The sequence below is a fragment of the Penicillium subrubescens genome (assembly GCF_028828155.1).
Source record: "Penicillium subrubescens strain IBT 31985 chromosome Unknown utg000003l_segment0_segment0, whole genome shotgun sequence".
NCBI lineage: Eukaryota > Fungi > Ascomycota > Eurotiomycetes > Eurotiales > Aspergillaceae > Penicillium > Penicillium subrubescens.
Genome location: NW_026643153.1, coordinates 1,201,122 through 1,225,469, shown reverse-complemented (window position 1 = coordinate 1,225,469; position 24,348 = coordinate 1,201,122). Strand labels below are relative to the sequence as shown.

General features: G+C 47.6%; 9 protein-coding genes across 9 annotated transcripts; 2 read left to right on the top strand and 7 right to left on the bottom strand.

The window, feature by feature from the left end:
- Positions 1–297: 297 nt before the first annotated feature.
- N7473_004480 (uncharacterized protein) lies at positions 298–1,293 on the top strand (the record flags this gene model as incomplete). The annotated part of the gene is made up of 4 exons (XM_057150420.1): positions 298–738; positions 786–885; positions 937–1,145; positions 1,198–1,293. Coding segments are annotated over 4 exons (846 nt in total), but the record flags the coding sequence as incomplete, so codon positions are not given.
- Positions 1,294–1,746: 453 nt separating this feature from the next.
- Positions 1,747–2,759, bottom strand: N7473_004479 (uncharacterized protein; the record flags this gene model as incomplete). Its single annotated transcript, XM_057150419.1, has 2 exons — positions 1,747–2,647; positions 2,698–2,759. The coding sequence occupies 2 exons, from the start codon at positions 2,757–2,759 to the stop codon at positions 1,747–1,749; spliced, it is 963 nt and encodes a 320-aa protein (XP_057010529.1).
- A 1,006-nt stretch (positions 2,760–3,765) lies between these two features.
- N7473_004478 (uncharacterized protein) lies at positions 3,766–4,181 on the bottom strand (the record flags this gene model as incomplete). Its single annotated transcript, XM_057150418.1, has 2 exons — positions 3,766–3,879; positions 3,945–4,181. The coding sequence occupies 2 exons, from the start codon at positions 4,179–4,181 to the stop codon at positions 3,766–3,768; spliced, it is 351 nt and encodes a 116-aa protein (XP_057010528.1).
- Positions 4,182–6,700: 2,519 nt separating this feature from the next.
- N7473_004477 (uncharacterized protein) lies at positions 6,701–7,685 on the bottom strand (the record flags this gene model as incomplete). The annotated part of the gene is made up of 4 exons (XM_057150417.1): positions 6,701–7,092; positions 7,126–7,363; positions 7,463–7,585; positions 7,638–7,685. 4 exons carry the CDS (start codon positions 7,683–7,685, stop codon positions 6,701–6,703), a joined length of 801 nt encoding a protein of 266 aa, XP_057010527.1.
- Positions 7,686–7,691: 6 nt separating this feature from the next.
- Positions 7,692–8,432, bottom strand: N7473_004476 (uncharacterized protein; the record flags this gene model as incomplete). Its single annotated transcript, XM_057150416.1, has 2 exons — positions 7,692–7,972; positions 8,033–8,432. Coding segments are annotated over 2 exons (681 nt in total), but the record flags the coding sequence as incomplete, so codon positions are not given.
- A 1,128-nt stretch (positions 8,433–9,560) lies between these two features.
- On the top strand, positions 9,561–10,340 carry N7473_004475 (Allergen; the record flags this gene model as incomplete). The annotated part of the gene is made up of 1 exon (XM_057150415.1): positions 9,561–10,340. The coding sequence occupies one exon, from the start codon at positions 9,561–9,563 to the stop codon at positions 10,338–10,340; it is 780 nt and encodes a 259-aa protein (XP_057010525.1).
- A 603-nt stretch (positions 10,341–10,943) lies between these two features.
- N7473_004474 (uncharacterized protein) lies at positions 10,944–11,201 on the bottom strand (the record flags this gene model as incomplete). Its single annotated transcript, XM_057150414.1, has 1 exon — positions 10,944–11,201. The coding sequence occupies one exon, from the start codon at positions 11,199–11,201 to the stop codon at positions 10,944–10,946; it is 258 nt and encodes an 85-aa protein (XP_057010524.1).
- A 1,685-nt stretch (positions 11,202–12,886) lies between these two features.
- N7473_004473 (uncharacterized protein) lies at positions 12,887–15,792 on the bottom strand (the record flags this gene model as incomplete). Its single annotated transcript, XM_057150413.1, has 5 exons — positions 12,887–13,625; positions 13,788–14,154; positions 14,612–14,748; positions 14,793–15,253; positions 15,316–15,792. 5 exons carry the CDS (start codon positions 15,790–15,792, stop codon positions 12,887–12,889), a joined length of 2,181 nt encoding a protein of 726 aa, XP_057010523.1.
- Positions 15,793–16,893: 1,101 nt separating this feature from the next.
- On the bottom strand, positions 16,894–17,226 carry N7473_004472 (uncharacterized protein; the record flags this gene model as incomplete). The annotated part of the gene is made up of 1 exon (XM_057150412.1): positions 16,894–17,226. One exon carries the CDS (start codon positions 17,224–17,226, stop codon positions 16,894–16,896), a length of 333 nt encoding a protein of 110 aa, XP_057010522.1.
- Between the last annotated feature and the right edge of the window lie 7,122 nt (positions 17,227–24,348).

Here is a 24,348-nt window from a genome sequence, read left to right as displayed (position 1 = left end):
ATCACAGAGAAAGCATGATTCTGCGCCGCTGGTCGAAATTTTGGCCACCTCATATAAAGTCATCGGAGTGGGAAATGGCATTCGCGACAAGTATTTATACAGACGGCCTCTCCTTCGCCCAATCTGTCAGCTTGAGCCAAAAATTCAATTTTTTCTCTCTCCCTAGCTCGCCGTTAGCTCTACTATGACGGAAAGTACATTCCAGGCTAATGTGGTGTTCGATTTCGCCGCAATTCAGGCTCAGGCGCACGCCTCAACAACAGTTAATGGTTCCGCCATCAACTCGGGTAGTAAGTGGATAACAAAAAGAGAAAGTCGCCTATCTTGTCGCGCGCCCAGACCGAAAGTCGTTACTGGCCCCCGAAGACCCTTTATCTTCCTCGCTTGTGCAATACCGATGATATGGGATCCGTCTTGATTGTCAGACGAGAATCGCCATGGGATACCTATCACCCAGTGGTCACCTACGAAGGCGCAGGGAAAGTTACCATCGCTACTCGCTGCTCCCGTCCCTCTCGGATGGTTGCCGTCCGGAAGTATCCCAAACAAGATACGCGGCGGCTAATCGGACGATTTGGGCGGCTTCAACACAGAAATGTGCTTTCTTTGTTGGAGTGTTACCTCGATGTTGATTTCACGTATTTTCTGGTGGACGATCTGGCGTTAACCCTCGGCCATCTCATAGCCTGCCCGACAATTCGTCCTGCGGAGTTCGAGCTCGGATGTATTATGGTTCAAGTAGGTGACCTTCTGCAGCAATAGGGACTGGAATGACTTATTATCAGGTTCTCAACGGTGTATCCTACCTCAGCACCTTTGGTCTGACTCATCCATCCTTGACATGTCATGATATACTGTTTGGACTGGATGGAGTGGTAAAGATCGGTATGTCAGCAATCATCCTCTCAGATTCACCCCGTTGCTGATGACTTGTAGCACGTCTAGAATGGTGTGTAGATTGTACCACGGCCCAGGCGGAGGCAACTTATATTGCAGCAATACCACCTATTGTGATGCAGCTCATGATTCGAGATGACAAGGATGTAGCTGCGAATGACATGTCGAGTGGCTCGCCCATCAAATCCAACATTGTTCAATTTCTGAATGCCGCGAAGGGAGAATCATCCCTCTTTGTTTTGAAACAAGTAAGAAACATATATGACCGAAGCGTTGCTCTCAGACACTGACCGCCGCTAGCAACCACTTGTCGCAGAGAGGTACCATTCAATTAGCGACCTCATGAGCCTCGCCAGAGCGACATTGCATTTGAGTGAGATCAGAAATGAGAATTGAAGAGCCCGTAGATGTCTACCTAGTACTATGAATATGCCGGTAATACTCGCACAATTTTGCCATGTTTGTGCTATCTATATCATTTCATGTGGAGAGGTAGATTATGACGCCACAATATGCTGTTAGGATCGAATGAACTACTGTCCTTCTACAACATCGAGGATGAGGGTGCAAAACGGGAAAGACCAGTCCTTTTTGAAAATTTCATAATCAGTTGCTGACTTTTCCCGAGAAGAGGCCTAGTCTGCCGCCCATGAAACCTGACACGTTCCTCAAGGCATCTTGCAACGTGATCACCGTGACGGGTAGTATTGATATGAGAGAATTTAAGAATGGGACAAAACTAGCTTTTTTTGCGGATTGGATTATTATCTGAACCAACATGTGGTCTTGGATCCTAATTTCAAGGAGCGAGATCCGGTTTCGAACTGTGTCTGAGCCACGAGGTATTTTTCACACGACCAAGCTCTCAGGTTCTGCGTGTGTGATTGGTTTGTGCGAAGACGTAGTGCGAATATTGGACACTTCAAGCAACTCAGCCTGTATAGCTGTCTTCATCCGGGTTGAGGTTGCCAATTCGAAAGTAAGTTTTGCCTCTACCAATAATGACTTGCCGCCCATTTGCTTCTGCATGTACAGAAATGGATGGTGGATAGGGTCCTGGAGTGTATCTGATTTCATCGAGAATGTCTTCACGTCCAACAAGGCTTCTACCCAAATGAAGCCATTGGAAAGCTCAAAAGAGTCTGTGCCACCGTTTTGTGTGGATACGATAGTATTGAACAGTGGGCCAAATGTGGTGACGGGTAGTCCGATGCAGACGAAAACTCTCGTGGAACACTCTTTAGATCGCAAAGCCGATATCACCAATTCTTGTTTTTCTGGGCTCATTCGATCAATGACAACGCAATCCGAGATCCATAATTCAGTCGACCAGCCAACGCGACACTGCTGAAATTTCCTCCATCGAGTCCGACCATGGGGACGCAAAAACCTCGGGAATTTGAATATCGGACTATGGCTTCGATAACCGAGCAAAATGATCTTCCTGCGGACTGACATGGGCGATTGGAAAATTCCAATCTTGTACCCGTCCCAGTCCAGATTGGTGAGATGTGCTGGAGGTAAGACTTTGAGGGTGCTTCCTTCACCAGAAATGTACCGGTGATCTCGGTCCGACCAGTTGATTGGTTGGTCGTCCAGTATTTCGACAGTCTCTAGAGCAATGTCGATACTCTGGCCACAAAGCCTTAATTGATCCCATCGCCACACCAACTCCTCCGTCTTGGAGTAGATAAACGGAAACCGAAGGACCGATGGAGACGAAATCTCTGGCTGGACCGTCTGAGTTGAGCTTTGAAAATCAGCATTTGTGTTTACTACCCTATAATGCACGTGACATACCTCTTGTATAGGCTATGGAATTGCCACCGAATCCGCTCGGAGGTTTCTTCAGTCATCAACATCACCAGCGCTTTGGATTGGAACAGATGGTTGTTGACCTTCAAAAGCTCTGGGCGGCTCTTACCGAAAGTGAAGTCGGGAAAAAAGAACCGTGTTTTTTCTAAAGTAAGATCATCTTTGCCATTGAATAAAATATAAGCTCTGGACTGTGTTATGTGCGTGCAGAGCTTGGCTCATGGTGAATATAAAGGTGTCACTGTTTCTGAACAGACAAGCTGAAATCACACCAAAGGTGGCAAATTTCAACATTTGTGCCCAGTCCCATCCCACTTGCACTTCACGGGTACATGGTCTTATGTGCCAGGAAGCAGATCAAATCAACTTGTGCATTTCAACGAAAGTATCAAGACTAGAGATCTAAAGGAAGTCTTCAAGGAAGAGAAGAGAAGTATCTAGCTGAAGTTTCTCTCCTGAAAACCTCCGTCTTGCCCGATCAGGCAGCCTTGCCTCCTGCGGCCATGCCTGATGTCTCAGGCCAACTCAATTCAAATCGCATAAACATCTCAGATCGTCACACATGGATAGAATTTCCAAAGATAGGAACAGCTGCTATTTGCAGGTACGCCCTTTCATTATGCTGTCTTGTTTCCTCCAGAATTGACAACAGCTTACCGACGATCCTTTACTCTCTATCTCTCTCTTTTGAATCAAAAAAGCCCATAGGAGACAACAATTCAACCTGGATCGTTTTTGGCCTCCTCTAAAGTATCTATAGCTACATGACCGGGCAACTCTGCGGGATACAGGAGGACATGATATTTACCCATCATCCCGGCTACAAACCCCGAAAAAGGTCAAAGAAAGGCCTGAATCCAGTCCACTTTCAATGGAATTTGGTTTGATTATGTCCGTCATGAATTTAGATATCTTCCTGAAATGAGAAAAGGTAGAGTCACCACATATTACTCTGATTCTTTTGGAATTGGATGGTACAATTTAACACTGGAAAGCCCCTTCACTTGATCTATGATGGCCTCAGTAACGAAGCGACATGCCGTTCTCATAGCCTCATAGATATGAATCTTCCCAGGACTGCCAAAGAACCAAATACTGCGTCACCAGAACTCCGTTTCGATTGATGACGCGTTGTGCGATGGCACTTATAGGAAATTTCTTACCAACCTATTCCGAATGTTAAATTACCCACCATCATTCAAAATTGAAGTCACCCCACTGGCTCTACTTACCGCAGCGGCATCGTCATATTCCGAATTTGGTTCCTCAAGCTCTCTGTCATCAGAGGAGGCTGATGAAACTTCTGTGTAGACCAGGGATTCGCCATCGGAAACCACGAAATCGTAGTCTTCACTGATTTCTGTGTTGTCGTCTTCTGAAGATGCTGCGGAAGAGCTCTCTGAGCCTGCACTTTCAGATTCGTAGTAGGATGACAAAACTTCAAAGATGTCGGTCGGCTCTTGAGTCATTGTTGCTGTCGAGCGAATTCTTTGATGATAACTTCTTAGACGGGAATGAGAAGCTCGTCAGTTTTCTGGGATATAACTCCGCTTCAAGTACTCAATTGCTCCAATTTAACACCCCACAATCACCTTCCGGTTTCCTTAAATTGTTCAGTTGTCAGTTGTCACATTTACTGAATAGAAACGGTTATTAACGTTGAATACGCAAATACACGCTTTGGTATCAATAGTGACGGGCTTCAACAGTGACAAACTGATCACCAAAACGCCTGACTGGGCTCCGATCTTCAGAAAAAAAAATTCAATTGACAGTAGGCTGTGGAATATTTACTTCACATGTCTCGAAAATCAATTGCCCTCTAACTGGGTAATTTATAAGTGGCTGATGGGTTCCAAATCATTCACTTCTCATTCTCTTTATACAGTACTCCACACAGACGAGATGAATCTTTCTCAGGCTTGCGACTCGATAATAATCTCCGCGCTTCATCTTTTTGGAGCAGCATACTTTTCAACTTTGGCTACACAAACAACACTCGCATATCCAAATCAGACGAAACCATGGCCGAAAATGACTGTTCCCGTCCTATTGTACTGCTTTGGAGCTATTGTTTAGTGTGCTTCCTCTCTCTAGTTATAGAGCCAGTTGTGTCTTGAAGGCAGCTATGCTGCACTTAGAAGAGCGGTAGAATATAGAGGGGTTCTTGCTCTCATCTGGGGAAGCACTTCGTCTGTTATCATGCTTTTCTTTGATACCGAACCATTACTGCAATCTTCATATCTGATTGCTTCTACCTGGATGTTCCTTGTCAGCATCACTGATCTTTATACCAGCTCTTTGGACACCGCAGCAATTGAGGCCCGGTTCCTATACCTGTGTGCGCGTTTTGGACTGCTATCTCTCGTTCCCGCTTTTCATACTTTAGTCATATCGGGAGAGAAAACTAAGCTTGTAGTGGATTTTCTTCATATGTTATTACAAAATACTCTTGGTGCTGGCATTTATATGATATGCAACTCGTGTACTTTTCAAATGCGGTTTTTACCCCGAATAGGCTTGGTCATAATGCACGCGGTCTTGCTCCAGAGCATCATCATGTACGCCGGTGTGATGGCGCCCGCTGGAGGTCCAGGTGCACAGTTGAATACTGTCTAACCTATCAGCGAATATTGGGTCTTGGGTGAACACAGTTTTCTGAAATGGGGAGAAGCTGTGAGATTTCACGAAGCATATGAATTTCTATTGGAACTTATCTCAAAGTTTGTAGCTCTATCTTCAGACTGTTTCAAAAGCTCTGATATAATTCATCACAAAATGAAAAAGTATAGTGTTGCTCCTCTATATCGTAGTATGTTAATGTGATCTTGGTGTTGATCTCTTCGCACTTGGAAACCCCAGTGCATACGAACTTTTACGTGCAAAACCCGCCCTCAGCGTGCATTTACAATCCACTGGAACCGCATTGAAGATGGCCACACACCACGCCTTGATTATATACGATACAGTTCTGTATAAGTCTGTATTTGAGGAACTTGGCAAAGGATAGAAGATTATCGCTTTGGCAGATAATAGTCAAAGACTATATTGTTTAGCGGACATGTGAGAATAGTGAATGACCCGAGAATCATAAATATATTCACCCATAGTGCGATTGCGATGATTCCTGTTCAAAGTCGAAATGGTATCAAACTTCTTTAAGGAACCATAGAGGAAGTTCATCTGTACACTGCCCGTGTTGACAGGAATGGGTAAATGGAGAGTATTCATTCAATAGCACATCCGCATTGCGTGATTCTTCACCTTAATATGACTGGCCTGTCACATCTTTAGGTTGCTAGATTCAACAGGCGAAACCTCTGGATGTCTGTTCCATTGCTCTCCTGTACTGCCTGCAGAGTGTCTCTAGCTGATCCTGGAAGTAACTTGTCCGGAAAAAGGATTTCAGCTCGCCTATATCAGATCAAGTGTTTTGAACACACCGACGCGCAATTTCGTTCAGCCAATTTTTGGCTTTTTTCATCTGGGTCCTTGCATCATTTTGCCAGGGTGGGCCTGTCAACACCGCCTGAGAATTTGACTCAGAAGTGATAGTATACTCTCCGTTATAATATTGCGTATGTAGTGTTGCTTCCGGATGGCGGAGATAATATGTATAGCATTCGTCCGGACAAATCAGTCGTCCGTCTGGTACTGCAATACTAAAATAGTGCTGGTTCAGTCCGTGCTGAAACAAATTTATGAATTCATGGTTATCGGGCAAATTCAGCGATTTCTGGTCACTGCCGATCGTGACGAGCATACGGAAATACAATTGCCCTTGGCTTGGGTGAGTTGTTATATCTGGATCACCCTTAATGGCAGCGGTGGGTAGAGCCGTGAATGTCTCGACTGGGATGGCAGATCCCGGTGTATGTTCAATTCTTGATGCCATCTCTGTGTTTCTGATATCTATATCTGAGTTTGGACGAACTATCTCTCGTAAGAAATCGTCGAGATCAATCGGGGCACTATAGACTGCTAGTGCTTAGTTGAATTCCTGGCCCTCTTCGATGAGATAAGAGAAAAATGCCTTGAACACGGACCTCCGTAGGAATCCTGCCGTCACTTGAGGAGTCGTCCAACTTTGTCGAAGAAATTCGGCGGATAGAGCATGGCGGTCTACCTCAACGGTATTGGAGAAGGGTTTCCCCGAGCGCTTCTCCACTTCTACGTCTTTTTCTAGCCCTATCTCGGGAAAATCACAAGCAACCGGGTCGGGAAGTCGGGTCCGAGGTACGAAGTCGAATCTAGTAGGAGGTCGAAATCCTCTCGACTGAATAATTTGGCAGAAGTGGCCCCATATATATATCCTGTCTGGAGGGCCGGGCTCCTCGAAAACTGGACTAGGAGTGGACTCCCTTAAAACCTTAACCAGAGCTTTGCGACGTTAGTGATCTGTCAGCTCAAAACCGTACTGGAAGCTAAAGCGCCAGAATTCCAGTAAATCATGTCCAAGCCTTTGCTGACTCATAGTATAAAGGACTGGTAAGGGCGTATCGAATAACTCACTGACCTTTTGATCAACGGTGAGTTGTCGGTGCGGATCAGATAGATAAAGTTGTTTTATAACGCTTTGGCCGACCTCGAGATAGGAACGATCTTTGAAGAACGTCTCCAGAGTTGGAATTGGGTAGTCGATTTCTTGTAACTATTGCCAAAATTCTTGCCGCTGTGAAGGCGACAGGTTTGGAAACAGCTTAGCGCGATCCTTCTTCCCTTTTAAGAATCTATAATCGCGAGGAGAGACTTTCGGGGCGCGAGATTGGAGCAACTTCACTGTAGCTCTATCTATCAGAGGCAAGAGCTTATGCCGGTTGCCCGCAATTTTCAGAAACGTCTTGAGAATCAAGTCCCAATAACAAAGGATTGGCTGCAACGTAAAGTATTAGCTAAAGCTTTAACACTTCTGGATAGCGACGTACCTTATCACAATGTATTGCTAGCAGCTTGTGTAAAAGACTAATACGCATTCCTCCCTATAGACCACTAATGATCAGCAGGGAATTAAGCTTCTGGGGAAATCGTGGATGCCTTAAGAATGCACGAAGGTATTTCCCTTTTTTACTGCCAGGCGTCGTCTCTAATATAGCCCACCAATCCTTCGCAGCCCACTTATCGATTGGCCTATCTAGATGACCTTTATAGTAACGAATCCGCTTATATACCAGCCTATTAGGGGGCCGACGGTCGTTAGAGAATCGCTCGTTCAGCGACCGAAAAAATCGCTTTACAGTATCTGGGTTGGTGTCACGGTCGTCTGAATAGCATAATAATTAGCGATGATCTTTTACGTCTTTGTGAATTAGAGTTGACGTACCGTCCTTATCCACTACATATACATCAGCGATCCACCATTGATTGTGAATACTGAGCCTACTAAGGGCGGCTCTGATAAGGCTCTCGTGGTCCTGGGCGCGGAGCTGATAATCTGGATCAACATCTAGCCAGAAATTGATACCATCGTGTGAACGCGGACGAACACGGGTGTTCCAGTCTGCTTTGGGTACGATGACGGGGACATAGTTATTTTGCATTAATCGACGACAACCTTGAATTGTCATGATTCGTTTTATCCGGCGGGTGTTCTGACCACTGTCTATTCGTTTGCGAAAACTTTGTTCAAAAGAAAAATTTGCTATGTGGACTCTTGCAGATAACCGAAAGCGTCGCTGGCGATGAGCAAAGACATCCCGCTCTATTTTATCGATTTCAGACTGCTGATATATCGGGTAGACGTTTGGAATTTTCTAGCTGACCAATTCTCTAGCCTTTCTGTGTAGATAATAATGAGAAAACATCTATGACTCTACAAGATAGCGTTTCATGAAGCTTTATATCTCCAAATTGGCACCTCTTCAAAAAAGAATACTGAGGCTACTCAAAACAACGTTCTTTGCTGAGAGAATTTCTAGTTATCAATTTTGAAATTGGTCGCACCAGACATTGGAGGTGCGTAATGACAGACCTCATTCAGCCTAATATTAACGAATTATGAAAACCTCATTTCAGAACACCTGTAATTTTACTTAAGGATGGAGAACGTAGTGTGAAGAATGCACTATGCTATAGTAGGCTAAACTCGTGTATTTAAGTCTAACAAGGTACTAAGAAACCTCAGCTTTTCCACCGCCACATCATCAGAACTCGTATTTTCCTGCAGTTAACAGATCTTCATAGGCGAGAAATCTCACAGCAGAATCTCTCTTAGTACTTCTCATTACATAGTGTCCTGCAGTCGAGTTATGTGTAGCTTATATACGTTAACAGAGCTTTCTAACAAGGCCTTAATCAAAACTTTTCTGCGGCTGAACTCTCCATAACAGTAACGGTCTTATAGCATCTTTCAGAGCTATGATTGAATCAATTATGCTATTAGCCCACCCGACTTTCATTTGGTGCCAAATATTAACTTTATGCGCAGCGATGCTTAGTTTACTGATATCAGTCCAAGAGAACAAAAGAACTTGTTTTTGATATGTTGTCATGATAATCAAATATTTACCTCAAACTATTTGCGGACTATCCGAATAATTTCCTCGTTGGCCGTCATTTCGGGCAATATCAAACGTTGACCTCATTATTGATTTATCCTAGACACCGCACTTATTTTCATCTGTTTACATGTTTAAACCACTAGTTAGTTAAGGATTTGATGTACCGGGATAAAGAGGTATCAGAAAATATTTTTTTAGCGTGGAAGTGCTATTAGACCGCTTTGATATTGGCTGCTAGCAAGACCTAAAGTATTTGTAGGCCATCGAATCGTGTCAAGAGTTCTCCTTTTCCAACATATCACTATACCGTACACATCATTTTTTCCGCTTTGCAATATTCGTCTGTCGATCATGCTACCCCCTTTCTGGGTTCTCGCATGGTCCTTCCTGCAATCATGCTGTCGAGGCTATGAGTACTCCAACGCCACAGACGCGTCCCAGATTATGTTCAACTGGAACATCGCTTATATGAGTGCACCTCCCTCTGCATTAATATCCCTCAGACCTCCAACTTTCTTGGTGAAAAGGGTTCAATATCTAGGCAACGTTGGCGATCCATATGGTAGCAATATCATCGAAGTATCTGCCGAGGCCGCAAACCAGTACAAATATGTTGTCCGGTTCGAAGCTCCCAGCAATGGACGTAGCTGGACCGTGTCGATATGGAATAATTTTGCTTCCGACGGACATCTAGGAGGTTGGCTTGGCAACGCTTGCAGAACATTCACTCTGGACCGCGGTCAAGTTCGGTATATAGCTTTCGATGACAACTCTCAAGGTGGATGGGCCGCTGCTTCAGGTTCATCCATTCCAGTTGACCGAGATGGTAGCTATGCGGCAACATGGGGAGAGTTCGACTTTGGGTCAGCGATCAACTTTGGAAGATCAGCTTTCGTCGTTTCCACGATAGCTGCAGAGAAGGCCGGATTGGAAGTCCAAGGTATGAGAATATGTGATGTCCACACAGACACTTGCTCATCGGTCGACGCGAGAAGCGCAGCTGTCCATAACGCCTACACTACCACGGTGGCCGGCAATGCTAAGATGGGAGGTACGATTCGACCTGGTCTAGCCAGGCTTGCAGTCAGTATTGGCTATGATGAATTTCTATTGCCAGAAAACCGCGGTTAGACTTGCCGACCGTGCCTAAGCCTATCGTTTGGAATCAATTATAGCGTGAAAATCCGCCAATGTAACAATCTATTCGTTCAACTATGCCGTAAATGCCAGCGGGGAAGATGTCGTCGTACGATGTCTAGGGAACACCAGACAACAAATTTGCCATGTACTAGCCAGATTCAATTTCAGATATGCCAGTCCTGGACGGTCGATAGTCCGCGCATGATAGAATACTGTCCTCCCTTCCACGGAGCTGTACTTTCTCATTCACCCGGCGAATGGATAACAGACAAAGTATCCCATGACATCAGCTCTGCAATATGGACATCTCCGTGGCTTCTCGAGGCTTTCAACACATGACCAGCAGAACATGTGTCCACATAAAAGCACAGTCCATTTTTCGTCCCGTCTGTAACAAACTTTGCACTCAGGGTTCAATTTTCTGCCCAGCTCTAGGACTTCAGCTTGTAATTTCTGGGTTTTATCCCTCTCCACACTAATATCATTTTTAAGCTTCTGATTTTCTTTTCGTAATGTTGTGAATTCGGTATCAATTGCAGTTCGGAGTTTCTTAAAAGTATGATCCTAGTCTCAATCAGTCCCAGATGATAATGATCAAGTCACGAAACCAGGACATACCAAGTCGGACAGTTCCTTCGATTTCGTTCGTTTTCGTTTCAGAGAGGTCGAGGTCTCATGTGCATTCATGCTGGATCCAACGAGTACACCCGTAGCCTCCACGTATCCTGAAGTAGTCAAGAGGCGGCCCGCTGATCGTACAGAATCCGATTCTACTGCCAGATTTCGTGTGTCATCCTCATCTGGTACAATAATAGTGTTGGGATGATCAACCCATGCACTATGGCTGGTCATTGTGAGCGGAGAAGGGAAAGAGCGAGCTCCGAAACAGGGTATGTTGAAAAGAGTGTGCTGCAACAAAAAAGTAATTGGCGGCGTTTTATGATATGGTATTGAGCGGGGCCGACGCAGTGATATACCCTGAGTGTGACATTGCGGGTATTCTAGGCAGCTCGATACGGCTGATCTGGTAGAGGGGGTACACTATTTGGAATGTTTCATAATATTACCTATTCCCAGGAAGGGGAAGTTTCTAGAAATCTTCGAGGTAAGTCCTGGGGCCACCCCTTCCATTCCTGAGTCCTAGTCTGTTACATCCTGGGAGGGTTTGTCCAGATTATTGGTAAGGACATCAAGTTCCTAGGGCCAGTGCTGGCCTTGGGAATTGGTGTGCGTTTTATTCTCCATGCTGCATATTTTACCTGGTGTTCAGCAACCATCTATCCTCAATCTATTCGTTATTTACGGCCGTTAAGGTGACGAATTTCTGGCTATGTATCAGACGACGTCCGACAGGACAACTGCACAACGAACGAGCCATCGCTTTTGTAGACTACCGTTATCTCAAAGTTGACAACAGTTCTCAAAAATTGTAGATCTGTGAAGTTGGTGGGCACCAGGAGGTTTAGCCCAGGAATCTTCTATTCAAACTAATCGAACCACAAAAATGCCTACATAGGAAATGTTGCCAGAGGAAATCAGACACCACAGGATACCCGTCTTGCCTTGTAACCAAGTGACCGTTGACACATCTGAACGGTTACACTTCGGAATTCAACGGTGAGACCCACTTTGGTCTGTAAAAATTCTCCAGATATACGATCTATGGCACACAGAACGATCTGCAGAGAGCAACTTAGCCAGCGACTAAGATTTGGATCACGTATGGCTCCTGATACTATGAGATTGCCCAGGTTGTAGGTAGAGTGAAAAGAAAATCTGATTTCAGGGGCTTGACAAAATGTCTCCATGGTCGTCCAGATCTGTCCCAACCTCCGTATTCAGAGTCTGGGAGGAAATACCGCTTGAGGTACCAAAATGCATGATATCCAAGATGCCGCTGGATTGACTGAAGAATTATATGCTGTGCCTGACATGGAACTCGGTCCTCCAGCATCTCAAAGAAGGTATACAGCGCATACAGCACTTCTAGTCAATCTTTCAGTCCATAGGCAATCGTAGCGTCCGAGGTTCTGTTCTCGCCAGATACGTTCTTTCCTTGCAGGGATTTAACGAAATGCCTGAACCTCCTACACAAACTGAATTAGATAATGCCCTCGTTGGAAAAAGCCGTGTTCGAACTCACATCTTAGTCTCCATTGTGGGAAGCACGTGTGGTTCGGGCAGAGGTATCGGGTCAGAAGCGAGATCCTGGCTAGGCCTTCGCATCTTCTTGGCGTCTTTACCTACTGACAAGCATCGTTTTCGAAACCGCCTCGCCATCTTTAGCACACAATAGCCCCAGTATTCTGAGATATGGCAGATAGATTTCATTTCATAATTTCTGCCCAGGTGATAGATAATGATGTTTTATGTGTTGATCAATGGGCTTGTCGGGAAGGGCAGTATCTAACTCTTCTGACGATATATAATGCTCGACTATCATCCAAAGGTCGCCTACATGGTATAATACCCGCTACTTCTCACCACCGCACTAATACTGATCACTCCCTTACCCTTTAGCTCCACCTTGTTATCCGTCAAGAAGTGCTGGATTCCATTGCCATTGGGGCTCCCCAGCAGCGCCCAGAAAGGGTTGGTATCTTCATTAGTATCGGCCGGGTACCACGTCTGGATGGAATTGATATCCAGGTCATTGAAAGCTTCGTGGAGGATGGACTGGTGTCCTCGTTGTCGATCTCCCGGCGCCAGAAAGACATGACGCCTGAGTAGTCTGCTTTTGACATGTCATTTTTCCATTCCGGGTTCTCTGTCAGCACGGTTCTTTTCCACAATTCCCAGGCAACCGCTGAAAACTGCCAGGCCACACGTGGGCTGCCGCGGTCGTTCGCGTTGGCCAGAAAGACGCCCTGGGTGGCGCTGATGGTGTTGGTAAAGTCAGCGATGAGATTGTCCTTGGGGCCTTCGATAGAGACAGCGAGATACTCCCGGCCAGTGCCGTATCCTGCTTCTTGGGGGTTGCCTCGGATACCGCTTGCTGGCTGTGCTCGGTTCAAGGCTACGACATTGAAGAAATCGTCGAAGTCGCATGGGTATCCTATGTCATCGCCTGTCTTTTCTTGCCACTCTTTGAAATATCGTGCTCCACTTGGGGCGTACTTGACCCACGCTGCGCCATGACTTGCTTGGGGATTCAGATCTCGTATCTTATAGAGCTGCTCAACACTAGGTGACGGGTCGTTGCCGATAGTCGGCGAAGGACTTTTCAAGCCTTGCTTCCATCCTTTGTCATGATGCTCAACCATTTCCCGTTTCTCACTATTATCTGGAGCCGGGCAGTCAAATAAGCAGTCGAGTTGGCGATTAGGCAAAAAGTCTTCACCGAAAATCAGGGATCCAAAGAAGTCGTTTGCGATGCCGTTATTCTAGTCTCCCACCGAGCATTGTGAAGAGGTGGTATCCCACGTTTGCGAAGCATACGCAAAATCAACCGGGCCGCTCACGAACAACAGCCGATTAGAGTGAATAGGACCCCCCACCCTCTTTCGAAGGAATGCCCCAGATGTTCCTCTCTTGCTGCTAATACCACTCTGCGGAGTCACTATGAGGACCCATGGGAGTAGACTGTCTGTATTGAGTGTTTGACCCCACTTAACGGAGCCCTTGTTATTACCAATAGTGGTGCCATGCGCGTCAGTGATATTAATGCCGAGCACGACTTCAGGATCTCTAAATTGTTGTCCGAGGGCTTGCACGATATGCACCTTGCACTTTCCAGGTGCATATGAGCGGGCTGGCGTAGCAGATGGCGGCGTCCGCCCCGGGTTGTAGGAATGAGTTGGCAGAGCTGTGTAGGCACAGTTTAGCAGCCCAGAAGCGGTGGGATTGAGGGTTGGAGCCAGTATACCACCGCAGTTACAGTATGCTGATGTTTCCTTGCTTGAAGCAACCGCAACACAGGCCGGAATACCGCCTTGGCCTAGGATACTCTTTGGCGCGGCGGGCGGACGTACTCGCAGGTTGAATTTTTGATGCAGGCAGCGAAGTGTATGCACAATTGGCTATCGTAGAACCAGAGGTAACAGGCAGTGTTGGATAGGTTGAACCCGGTCCACAGTCGCACCAACTTGTAGGGCGGTACCGCGGAGCCCTATCTGCCAGACAATCTGGGACGGATATGCTCAACTCGATGGCTGCATTCGATGAGGTTGGGAAGCCGACACTTGTCTCTACAGGAACCGAGGAGCTGGGCCGAGCTCCCAGTCGTAGGCTCCTTGCAATTGACGTAGAGCGTCAGGACGCACTTGCGCCACTGGGAGCAGCTATACCTGATATGCTAAGGTGCTGGGACATAGGAAAATCCTCCCCGTCCGCCACAGTGTTCCAGCCTGAGGGTTTTGTGCAGGCTTCGACAGTGGTGGTTGTGGTTGTGCCTGTCGAACTAGAATCCAAGAATGTAGAACAACAAGTGGTAGAGCAAGATACGGTAGAAGTGGGTAGGGTTGATATGTCGCAAATGACACTACAATCGCTGACTGTTGCTGTCGCAGAGCAAGATAGCGATGAAGTTGATGGGTTCGAAGACGATTGGCTTGGAGACTGAGTGGGGTCTTATATGGCCCCGCTTCTTGAGAAAGGTTGTCAACCGCATTCTGAAGGTCTTTGAGGTTCGATTTCACGTCGTTCAAAATATTGTCTCTGACATTGTTTTTGATATCATTTACCGAACAAAGGGTGTTATCCACGAGATCAAACAAGGACAGGAAAGCGCTGCGGCTAGAAAGGTCTCTCTTAATGCGTTTCCTGCTCGTGCTCTTACAGCTCTTTGAGCCCGGTTCGGGTTCGAGCTTGCTGAGGAGGCCCTCAATATGCGGATGAATATTCTCGATAGCATGAATAACGCCTGTAGCCTCGGGGGCACCAGGATGCTCGACCCACGAGTTAATCTTGCGAATAAAGCCAACAAGCTCCACTGACAGGTGGCTAATACTCGACTGAGCCTCCGTACTTGTTGGTGGGCAATGATTTCCAGTGTAGGATTGGAAGTAGCTGACGGGGATGTAATCGGTCCGCCAGAGATGATCGGAATGAAAGTGGTCAGACCATAGATACCAGTTTTTGAGCCCACGGCGACGGGCCCCGGGGAAAGAGTATCTCCCACTTTACCAAAAAGTTCAGAGGAGGTATGCTCTGCTCCTAGAGAAACAGAGCTCGATAAGCTAACAGTTATCTTGGGAGGAGTCATGGCCCTTGTGTCAATAACAATTGAGTTGAATCGCTCAACCGGTACGCCTTGAAGTGCCAGCGGTTGTAATCGCGTATGGGCCACTTGCCGGACGAGTCTGTAAGGCCCATTGACTTCGGTGGGATCATCGGCTTCTTCGTTGGGGAAAGTGTTGTTGTTTTTGATCGGGATCTTCCTGAAACCCCGGATTCGTCTCGATCCGTTCGCAAATGTTGCGGAAGTACAGCGATCCGCTAGCATTTATATCCATGCATCACAAAGGCCGAGCGGATGACACGCTGAAATGCACATTCGCTAAATTCTCCAGAGCATGGGCCGATTGAGATCGGTAAGTATCGATCAGCCGGCAGGTAGATATCGTTTTTCGGAAAGAATTAGAAGGCTGGCCAATGTTGAGCGGCCTGTCGTGAGCAAGAATGGTAGAGGGTGTGGTTGCTGATTGCCCAGTCAAGCCGACCATTTGGGTGAAAAAACAGCGCGGTGTCTCTGAGGACGTCAAAAAAGGGATGGGCGGTAGGAGCGCTTTCCTGATTATGCCGCATCAGGATGCTCGTTACTGGGCAACAGATGGATGAGGGATTCCGTGCATTGAGTCTGACGCGTCGCTAAGCAGTGCTGTCACCTGGCTGGCCTTGGTAAAGATCCACCGCGAACGATTAGGCGGTGAGGTCGTGCAAGACGCGTGTAAGTTCGCGCCCTGCTCGCTAATCCCGCAGGATTGGTCTGGTCGCCGCGCTTGAACAATAACCCTTTTGTCAGTACAGTATGCATTCTGTTAAAGAAGAGCCCACTCGCAACTCTTCATCTTCAATTTTGACCACGCTTTGCTTCGCTCTAAAGATGCTCGGTGGACTTTTGGACAACGCACGGCTGACTTAGGCACGGATCAGCCCTACTTCCTCCTACTTTCGACCCAACGCCTCGTCGTATTGGTCTGCCCTTCAGCTAAGGTCATGTGTGACTATTGCTAGGCAATAGCGCGGAGCAGACGCACGAGATGCATTGCGTAACGGAGCTGGTGACTTCAAAGGTTGGGGGTGTATGCTGTTCATATCAGTAAGTGAAGGGGTCGGATAGTATCAAAGGTGAGAAACTCATCATGGGAATCATGAGACTGCTAAACCAAAGGGGTTGACCCTTTGGCAAAGTTTAGCAAATGGGCCGATGCTCAGGATGCGGGCTCAACGGCACACGACAGTTGCTTGTTAATGACGAGGGCTGCATTTGGAGATGCCCCAGCTATCGCATGGGATGCGACACGAGGGATGGTTTTGAAGTACCATTCCATTCTACTGTGAGGGATGTATCTCGCCGTATAGACCACATCTCATCGCCGCATGATCAATTTCCGATGCGACTGTGGTGATGAAGAGCTGCCAAGCCCACGAAGGAGATTCCCTGCGTAGTCGTGGGGGACAGCACTGCTTTTATCTTGTCCGCCAGCTTTACCGATCCTTGAATTGAGAAGCCATTCAGGTTGATTTTGACGAGAACCTTTGATTCAGGAGCCGGGGCGACAGTCGCTTCATCGACGAGGAGTTGGACGACAGGAAGCTGGCGCTGTCGATGTCGTTGGTTTCGCGTGAGGTCGATGAATCGATGTTTAGTGACTTGAAAGTCGTACCAGACTGCGATGCTCATCGAATGCTCGTGGACTGACGAGTTAAAAGACATTCGTACTCGTCTTGGCAATGGAATCCACTGTTGCAGAGTTGATGGCAGAAGATATTCAGCATGAATTTCGTAATATGAGAGTCCCTTCTCGGTCTTCCCATCCTGTCTAATGTCCTTTATCAGTCTTCGCAGGCTTCGACCAAGATCACGGAGATATTACGATGAGGGGACGTCTTCGGAGTCCAACAAATACTTCAATACGAGCCAGTTGCAGCTCCAGCCGTGGCGGACTGCAGGTGTAGCCATGCTCCGGAGACTCCCCCAGATTTCGAATCACCCGAGACCACGGCGACGTGTGCGTGAACCTAGCAAATTCCTGTCGAGTATTGCCGTGTAAGTCGCGCTTGCATCATTTTCAGACGCTGATGATCCCTGAAGGTCTCGCCGGAGTCACTTTCTGTTGGACATAACTTAGGAAGTGGATCAGACAAGAGACTCATGACTCACATAAAGAGCTGGCTCACACCTTCAGGACTGATTGGCGATTTGGCTTTCGCCTGTGGCTGGCTGGTGGGTGCGGAACATCTGTAACACTAATTTGGAGTGGTTGAATCTGAATCGACCGGGCTGGTCGTAATATGTGGTATTTCAGCATAGTCTCCGGTTGTATTGTGCTGACAAAAAACTAACCAGCATAGAAAGACTCACTTGTCTTCTCGTCCTCAACGGGCTAGTGAAAATTGACATGAATATCTGGACTCGACGAGGCTCATGAAGCTGTGCGAATATACAGACGGTTTGAGCCTAGTCTGGACTGAGGGTCTGGATGGTCGGCACGAACACAAGTCGGTTGGAGTGAACCGCCGAGGGCCTAGCGAGAGCTGGGTGGGTGTATACTGTTTATGTTACTGTTTGTGTGAGTGACAATAAGGGCTTGGAGAATCGAAGGTGACGAACTTATCATGGGCTGGCTGCTGCGGAGCATCTAACGGGTTCTTAGTGCAATGGAAACCATCCAATGCGACAAAGCAGAGGTTTTTTTTGACAGAAACCCCGGGGAGAAGGCCATATTTATAGGTTTTTGGCTTATCTTGTTGCCGCGTGCTTTATATTGCAATGCCGTGGGCTTGTCTGCATGTCGCCAATCTAAACAGCCTCATGCATATGCAAAGTGATGCCTGTTGAACCTTTCTCTACTGCGGCGGTGGGGTGGCCAACAATGAAGGTGATTCAATGAAAGGCTTTTCTGAGAGCCACACCATGGCATCGGTTCTTTGTGCTACATCTGGTGAGGCGGTGGTGGCTTTTCCCAATACTCACCTTTGTTTGTTGAGGCTTCAACTTTGTATCAACGATCAACACTAAAAAACGATGTGCAGCGGATCGCCGGATCACTGCGGCCTGCTATGTTGTCACCGTCATTTCACTTTCAGGATTGGCTAAGCTTTGAAACTGAGGCTGGTAGAGGTGTTTTGTTCTGAGTAAGTTTACGTCAACGCGCCCTCTTTTGTTGAGTACGCTCGCGCATGAGCCTAGTTACCATCCATGCATACGCCTTTATTTAGTGCAACCAGACTACAGTGCATTGGCTGTGCAACTCTGAGAACTGAAAGCCACGTCCTTGATTTGCTCATACTCACAACCTAGTTTGATCTAATTTCGGCACGGTCGGTTTAAGGGTCATATTAAACCGTGTCGGCGGTTAGAGGGCTCCTACAACGCTCACTTCCGATCCCAGGGCCAGTCCTTTGGTTTCGGAGATCTGTGTGAGAAGCCACTAGACCGGGCACTTTGGCTTTACGCGCAGGCTTCTCCTCCGATCAGACCAAGAGACAATGGTCCGTTCTGGGATCCCTATCGGCGATCCTACGAATGACTGAACGGAATCTGGGAATGCCAAAACTCGCCCCGGGAGCCATTTTGCTCTTAGGGCTCTCGAGCCAGATCCTGGAGCCGTTGTTCTCGTTCCCGGAGCCAGGACTGTACTTTCAATGGTTTATGTAGGATATCACTAGGACAGGTAGTTTCACGTGCAGGCTTCTGGCTCTCACTTCTACGAGATATGTGATGAATTCCCGGTAAGCATCATATATGAAGCTCACAGGGCGGATGATGACATGATATCCCCGAGGCCCACACGCTGCAAATGGTGTAGGCCACTGTACAGTCCTGCACCCTGTATCTCTGTTCGACCGTTCAGTATCTAGGGGGGTTGGCACCATTCTGCACCAAATATGGCCCGTAGATGGGAGAGAGCCCTGCTGCATTGATCCCTCGCTCTACTTCTTGGATTTAGGGCCAACCACTATGAGTTCCATTTCTGTCGATTGCTGAGGACGAGACATTTTCAAACTCTATGTATCCATGAACTCTATGTATCCATGAACTCTATGTATCCATGAAATACTCTCAAACATGTTCATCTCGCTCCTGGAGGCCCAGTCGGTTGCCTCCGAAAATAGAAATGCCTTCACTAAAATGAGGCGTCAAGAGTAGAGAGTGTGACCAGGTAGCTGCTTCAGATATTGTGATTAATGCTATCTCTGTCGTTGCACATCCTGGTTTTCATTACTCTACAAGTCTCAGAGGCTCACATTCCAGGTATCTTTCGATCTGTCACCACAATCATGGTACAGTAGTAAGCTCCCTTTTCATTGAGCTTTTCTGTAGTCATGAGCCGACGTCTAGACAAGCAATTCAGAAACTTCAGAAAGATTCGAACCTCACAACTCCTATAATCCAATGATTCTTTCTGTATGTGAACTTCCTTATTTCTGATAATAACTTGCTCTCGCCGCCGACTACATTCGAGAACTAGATTATTCTTTTCACGTGGATATCGGAAATTCTTGCCGATTCTCTTAGGCTTGAGAATTTTCACTCCCATAATTGTAAACGGAAGCAGCGCTTGTGGAGGTGCGGGAGTGCTTCTAAATCACACCATTTAACAGTCATGGCTTCGGACACCGCCATCAACAGACACCCGCCGGGCCATACAAGCGACGATTGAAAAAAAAGTTCGGACGGGGGAATACGACATGGGGTATTACTATCGCATTCTCTGTTCCTCCTCTGATATCCTAAATATGTTTCATATTGCCATTACTGAGTGTCTTAGTTCACTAATCCTAAGAAGGGAGAGATAATCCTGAAAACTACTAATTTAGAGTTCACACTGACCTGAATCCGTCATCTAAGCTCTCCTGACTCTTGACTGTGACAAGCGCGCCGACCTTCGAAGTGACGGCCTGGTGCGAGATTCTACGATCTGGTAATTTCCTCCGGCAAGTCGAGCTGACCGACGAACGCCGTGTTCCACGCCATGTCTCATCAACTGCCCCTGAAGAAAATACATAATCCGAAGATTTGATGTTGCTTCCATGGCACTCCGGAAGTGGCAAACAATTCTTACGCGGTGATCGCGGCAAAGACGCCTAACAACGTGCTCCTTTCCGTTCCGGGCTGCCAGCTCCAGGGCTGACTCTCCATATCGATTAGTACCCGTGACATCTAGTCGATCATCTTTGAGCAAAAGCTCCACAATATCCAGATTCCCATACGAGACAGCCATGTGCAGTGCGGTGTCCCCAAGAGAGGTCTTTGCATTAACATCCAGTCGAGACCCTTGTGCGAGGAGCACTTTGGCCACATCACGGTAGCCGTTTTCGATCGCGATGAAAAGAGGAGACTTGTGACAGAATGTCTGGTTGATATCGACCTGTTGAAGGGAAACGAGTCGGCGGGCAACTTCCACATGCCCCCTCTCGGCAGCAAGATAAATGGGAGATGCTCGCGGTACATCCAAATCTAGATCGGTCCTGGTAAGGAGAAGCTCCAACATCCGGATATCGCCCTGACATGCCGCGTAGCTGAGGGCCGTCCACCCCTGGTCATCGCAGAGGTTTGGGTCCAGTGAATCCAAGTCCACAAGGAGACACGCGAGGTGAAAGTTTCTATTTTGAACCGCAAAGTGAAGAGCAGTCTTTTGGCCAAAGCCGCGTGCATTGATGTTGGTTGGTTCCTCGGCCAAGATCTGCAATGCGACAGATCGGTGGTTTCCACGCGCGGCCGCGCAGAGAGGTGTAGCTCCTTCGCTGTCACAAGCCGCAATGTCAATTCCAGGGGTACTCAACAATAGCCTAGTAGTCGACTTATGGCCATAAAATGCAGCAAAATGCAATGCTGTACGGCCCCCCGGATCAGTACTATTGACATCCACTCCATGGCCCAGCAACAGCTTGGTGACGTCATCATGTCCATTGCTGGCGGCTCGGTGCAACAAGGGCTGGCCGTATCTGTCTCTGACATGGAGTTCTGCACCGTACTCAATCAGAGTTTGAGCAATTTCATTCAGACCAGCGTAGACGGCCAAGCAAAGCGGGTGGTCTCCAGCATTCACGTCCACCAGTCGAGGCTGTGAAGGACGAGCTTGTGAATGATCAAGCAGGAGCTGGATAATAGGCAAATTTCGTTTGGAAATCGCCAGACTGAGAGGGGTGGTTTGTCGGTAGTCCATCATCCATATGTCACTTTGCCGTTCTAGGAGAATTTGTACCAATTGCTCATCGCAACTGGCAACAGCATACCAGATAGCATTTCGACCCATGGAGTCCGTACAGTCCACTGATAGATTGAAATGTCGCAATAAAACGCGCGCCATGGACAGGTGTCTCCGCTGCAGAGCATATAGCAGCGGAGTCTGATTTCGGTCGTCTTGCCAATCAATGTCTGCCGCATTTTCCAAAAGAGTTCGGATCATTTCCTCACTTCCAACTTGAATAGCATGGAAAACAGGCGTGCGAGATCTATTATCTGTCGTGTTGGCATTTGTTCGATATTCCTTTAGCAAACGATTTGCCAGAGCAACTTTGTTATTTTGAGCGGCCCAGATTAACGCGGAGCATTCTTGACGGCGAACATTGAAGCTGTAGAGACACGGCAGGAAAAAATCTTTTGAATTCCTGTTCACACAAGCCATCGCAAATAGATCTCGCGATGAGTTGAAAAATTCCGAAAGGTAGAGAAGAATCTCTGGAGGAAGCTGAAACAGCCAATTCGAAGTGTTACATCTGAGATTTTGTGACATCATGTGGATTCGAGATGATACCAAGCTCGAGTGTCAAGATGCTAGATGGTAGGCAAACTAATCGCAGAACGTATTGGTGGAAGGAATGGTCGCTTTTATATCGCTTGTTCGGATCCTGATGCATCATCCGAGCATTCTAGGTTAGGCTAGCACGCCACTCTATGGATCTGCAGAGGCAAACTAGACGCTCCCAGGAGCCTATGGATTCCCAGGCTCAAGAGTAGCGTTCACGGGAACCTCGGTCGCGATCCTGGAAGGAAATAAGGATTAGATCGTAGGTTGGCTTCCAGAGTCACATAGACCGTCAAATCAGCGTGTCTCCTATAGATAGCACTCTCGTGCCCTGCTTGTTCTTTTAAATATTCAGTGAAAGGATACTTGACTACATCGAGAGATCTATCTAAGAAAACAACAGGAAACCGCCCATAGCTGTTGCAGCAGGTGCCATCTGGCACGGATCAAGTGCATTGCAGTGTCATTTCATCTCAATGTGGTTGGAAGAGAAACTTTGTAAGGTGGAAATTACGAACCATCCCATTGTAGAAATAGGATAGGTGAGAGCGCTGACAAATCAACTAGGCGCCAGGAGCCGGTTTTCATATTGGGTCTGTCTTGAAGACTCGAAACAACCTCTCAGTCTCAGCTCACGAGAGTGGTGTTGCCGCCTCCCGCCTTGAAAGAATGCGAACCTGACCACATAGCCCCGAAATATCCCAGCAGGTCTTGCCCACCAGCAAATCATTCATCTGGTTCTACGGATTCGTACTATGTTCCTGGAACCGACAAGGCTCCCTGGAGCTCACAAATGTGGTCCTCCAATGGCCACATGACCTTCAATATCTTTCAGTTGAATCCAGGAGCTGTCTACGATCAGTTTTGTCGAATATAAAGATATCAGGACAGTATCTGAAAACAGCTATAAGCTCGTCTCATTCACAAACTTACTGCCGTTTCCAAGATTCTCACTGTCTCTAAACACTCACCCTCCGTGATGGTCAGTTTAATGTCACTTCTGCAAACCCTGCACTGTTTCCTGTGAACATCCGCTGAAGCCCTATAGAAAATACTCCTAGTCCTTCCAGACAAGGTTATCTCACTTATTGTCTCTCAGCTAGACTTTCATGACCTGGGCTCGCTGGGCATATCATGTCAAGATCTCTACTGCAGACTACAGCCCCACATCCTCAAGTGGAACATTCAGCGTCAGAACAGTAGTCTCCTACAGTCGGTTGGTTGGTTGGTTGATGTCATTTACCCTGACCCCTCGCTCGAAAGCGATATGCAGGCTACCTCAACTATATATATCCGCGTACATACATGTAGAATGTTCCACCTCCTGAAAACGAACTTAGAGCCTCGTCAAGGCCTGCCGTGGCCTAATTGCCGTTCCCACTGTTAGGCTGCCCTCGTGGCGCGCGACTCCAAAACCGCTGTGACGCCTCGGCGAAGTCCAAAACGGCCTTGACCGTCTTCGCCCTTGAGACGGTGTCTGGTTTACCTTTCTTACCTTCGGTCGAGCCTCCCAGCAGGCTCGAGACGCTACTGAACGCGTCCCCTACTTCCCTCCGTAACTCTCTTCGTATGTCCCTCAGATCTGGACAGTCCACTAGCACATGGGTGACAGTTTCTTGTGCGCCGCACACGCACCGGTCGTCGTCGCGGAAGCGAAAGGCCTTAGCGTAGGTGGATAACCAATTGTGGCCTGTGCGGAGCTGTGTGAGCAGGTACGCTCGGTTCCTGGGCAGGCTCCCATAGAGCCTTCTCGTGTAGGTTGCGGGTAGGGTACGATCGAGCTTCCGTAGGTGACTACCTTTGTTGGATGACCTCCATTCCTGCTCCCACTGATTGAGAATATTGCTACGGAGGCGCGCACTCTCCCTCGAGAGTAGTGGGCGGAAAGGATGGGTTTTGCCTGGGCACGCAGCGTCCTTGGCCAGTCGATCCGCAGCATCGTTTCCAGGATTATCGCAGCGCCCTGGTACCCATTGAAGGCGGAGCGCGATTCCCTCTGTTTGGACCTCTGTGGCAGCTTGGAGGATCGCGTGGACGATCTGCTGTCCAGACCTATTCCTCGGGGTTTGAGTTGCCTGTAGCGC